The sequence below is a fragment of the Silene latifolia genome, chromosome X (genome assembly GCF_048544455.1).
Source record: "Silene latifolia isolate original U9 population chromosome X, ASM4854445v1, whole genome shotgun sequence".
NCBI classification, from domain to species: Eukaryota; Viridiplantae; Streptophyta; class Magnoliopsida; order Caryophyllales; family Caryophyllaceae; genus Silene; species Silene latifolia.
The window spans coordinates 159,040,861-159,044,195 of record NC_133537.1 but is presented as its reverse complement, the minus strand read 5'-3'; the positions used below and the strand labels follow the sequence as shown (position 1 = coordinate 159,044,195).

The 3,335-nt window shown below is 37.2% G+C and overlaps 1 protein-coding gene across 1 annotated transcript; it reads right to left on the bottom strand.

Moving 5' to 3' along the window:
• Window positions 1–2,595: 2,595 nt before the first annotated feature.
• On the bottom strand, window positions 2,596–3,027 carry LOC141618680 (uncharacterized). The gene has a single exon (XM_074435762.1). It carries the CDS (start codon window positions 3,025–3,027, stop codon window positions 2,596–2,598), a length of 432 nt encoding a protein of 143 aa, XP_074291863.1.
• Window positions 3,028–3,335: the final 308 nt, after the last annotated feature.

The window sequence follows — 3,335 nt, the reverse complement described above, 5'->3', positions numbered from 1 at the left end:
ATTATTATGAGCTAGTAATAATACTAATCTTACGTAAAATTTGACACAAAATAATTTGTATTTGCTCTTGAATATTTTCGGTCCAAGAGGGAGTATTTTGTGAGGTTTTATTTCTCTAAAATTCTTCACAAAGGTAGAGAATAAAATTGATTTTCTTACACTAGAAAAATAGAATAGTTGTGAATGAATAATTAGAGGAATCCATTTGGTTCCTCATAGTGGAAAACCGGTGGGAGGGTGGTCTAAGGGGAGCCAATGCATGGTCTTGTTCTTCTCAAGGTGAGACTAGGCATGCAAGGCTAGTCATTAGGCTTAATCATCATGTTTCCACTTAAAATAAAACACAATATTAATCTTAACCCCTCCATAATTTCGGTATACTTAGGATAAAATGGGTAGTCCATTTTATTTTGTCATTTGTCAATTGTTACATATGTGACATGTTACTTGACATGTGAAATGGTAATGTATTTTTAACATATTAAAAATAAACATACTCCTAAAATATGTCATATACAAAATCGACTAGTAATTCGTAATTACTTGTACCAAAACGGTTTATCAAATTATAAATTACAACGTCTTGTATTTATAATAAATTATTCATTCAATTTCAATTTCAATTGTTTCGTAAACAATAATTTTATCTAAGTAATAAAACAATTCGATTACTTAGACCGTATCTAATTTAATCGAATTATAATAAGACACATTAATCTTACTCACAAATCATCCATCAATTTTAAGCAATTTAATTAACTCGTATCGGCATACGATTAATTAAATAATCAATTAAGTGTATTTCCCTATAGGTATGACCTAAGGGGATCAACTGATCACCACCGTCGCATCACGTGAATGTCAAACTCTAGTCAGCCAATCATTACCGATATGTGTGGACCAGTTGACTGTAAAATATTACTTCCCACATGTATTCTTAAAATGAGATTTAAACATGTGATCATTATGATCAACAGTTGTGATCGCATTATTGTCGGAGGACACTTATTCCAACAGGTGTAAGGTTTAGAATAATAAGCTTAGGTATCTTGGACATGCTTTAAAGGTAGCCTCTGAGCCGGATACTTATGTGTTGTGTCTTGGACATGCTTTAAAGGTAGCCTCTGAGCCTGATACTTATGCATTGTGTCTTGGACATGCCTTAAAGGTAGCCTTTGAGCCGGATACTTGTGTGTTGTGTCTTGGGCATGCTTTAAAGGTAGCCTCTGAGCCGGACACATTTGTGTCGAACGTTGGACATTCTTTAAATGTAGCCTCTGAGCCAAATACATGGATTTATTGCAAACTCTTAGTTTTCGAAGCTAATTTCCACAGGAAGAATTGGGATGTTGATTTAGTCTGTTTATTCTATCGTATGAATAATGAGTTACTTTTATAACTTATCATGTTTTTATGTATGTTGATATATTAATGTTTTAAGTTTTCAATTACTTTGATATATTAGCATTACTTGTTCAATTTGATGAAATGTGGCTGGGGGAACGCCTGAGTTACTCCCCAGTGAGTGTGGTTGTTATGTATATAACATGACAGGTGTTGGATTTTTGCCGGGATTCAAGTGAGAGCTAGCGAGTAGTAGATCCTACTCTTTTATTTTATTTATGTTTGATTTGTTAAACACTTTTGAGGTTTTAATTTTAGGCCTTTCTAGCAAAAGTGGCATTTGTATTGACTTACCGTTTTGGGAATGTTCCCATGGATTATATTTATTTTAATTCGAGTTTGATATATTTAGTTTATCAGTGTGTTACTTAATCCCATTCGACAGTGTTTCCGCCACTGTTTTGCACTATATTTTGTAGGGGATTACATGTCTCCTACCGAAATTCAATGTCACTTCTCCTCAAGTCGGCATAACTCTTTTGCCTATCTTGTGCAGCCCTCATCTTTTCTCGGATTACATGGACTTGATCAATCATGTCTTGGATCATTTGAGGCCCAATAACACGGCTTCGGTGCTATCATCCCAACAAATCGGGCTCCGACACTTCCTTTGATACAAGGCTTCAAACGGTGTCATGCTAATTCTAGCATGGTAGCTATTGTTGTAAGAAAATTCAATCAAATATAGCCTATCCTCCCAAGAACCTCCAAATTACAAGATGCAAGCCCTCAACATGTCTTCCAACGTTTGAATGGTACTCTCCATTTGTCCATCCGTTGTCGGGTGAAAGTCGTACTCATCGTTAATTGAGTACCCAAGGAGCTTCGAAGCTCTTACCAAAACCTTGAAGTGAATCACGAATCAGGGTCCAACACAATGTCATTTGGGAATCAATGAAGTTTGACCACATACTTGCAATATGAATTAGCTAACTCCACCTTGCTCCAAGTGTCCTTCATTGCAATGAAATGAGCCGATTTGGTTAACCTATCCACAATGACCCAAATCATGTTGTTCCCCTTTTGAGTTCTTGGTTACCCCACTATGAAATCCATAGATAACGACTCCCACTTCCATTCCGGTACTTCTAGTGGTTGCACTTTCCCTTGTTGTCTCTTGTGTTCTCCCTTCACTCTTTGGTAAGTCAAGCATCTTGCCACAAATTCCGCCACTTCCCACTTCATGTTTGATCACCAAAAGGTCTTCTTAAGGTCCTTGTATAACTTACCACCACTCGGGTGCACTGAGTAAGGTGTGTTATGAGCTTCATTCATTATCTTTTTCTTAAGCTCTTCATCATTTGGTATGCACCATCTCCCTTTAAATCTAAGGCTTCCATTCCCATGCAACTCAAATCTTGAGGGCTCTCCCCTCTCTAGCACCCCTTTCCACTCTTGAATCTTCACATCACTTGCTTGCTTCTCCCGAATTTCATCATATAACTCGAGTTCTAAAGTTAAGTCCCCAATTGCATCACCATTTCTTATCACATAAATGCCCATCTTCTTCACCTCTTCCTTCAATATTAGCGTGGACAAAGCGGTACACAAGGAGTGCACTAACTTCTTACTTAAGGCATCGGCCACCACATTGGCTTTCCATTCATGGTATACTATATCCATGTTATAATCCTCAATGAGTTCAATACATCTTCTTTGCCTTATGTTCAACTCCTTTTGGGGATAGATGTATTTCAAACTCTTGTGATCGGAAAACACCTTAAAGGTTGCTCCATAAAAGTAATGTCTCTAAATTTTCAAGGCAAAGACAACGGCTCCCAACTCTAAATCATGTGTTGGATAGTTTTCCTTATATGTCTTCAATTGTCGCGATGCATAGCCAATGACTCTACCATTTTGCATAAGTACACATCCCAAGCCATTCTTTGAAGGGTCGGTGTACACCTCGAAATTCTCACTCCCGTCCCGCA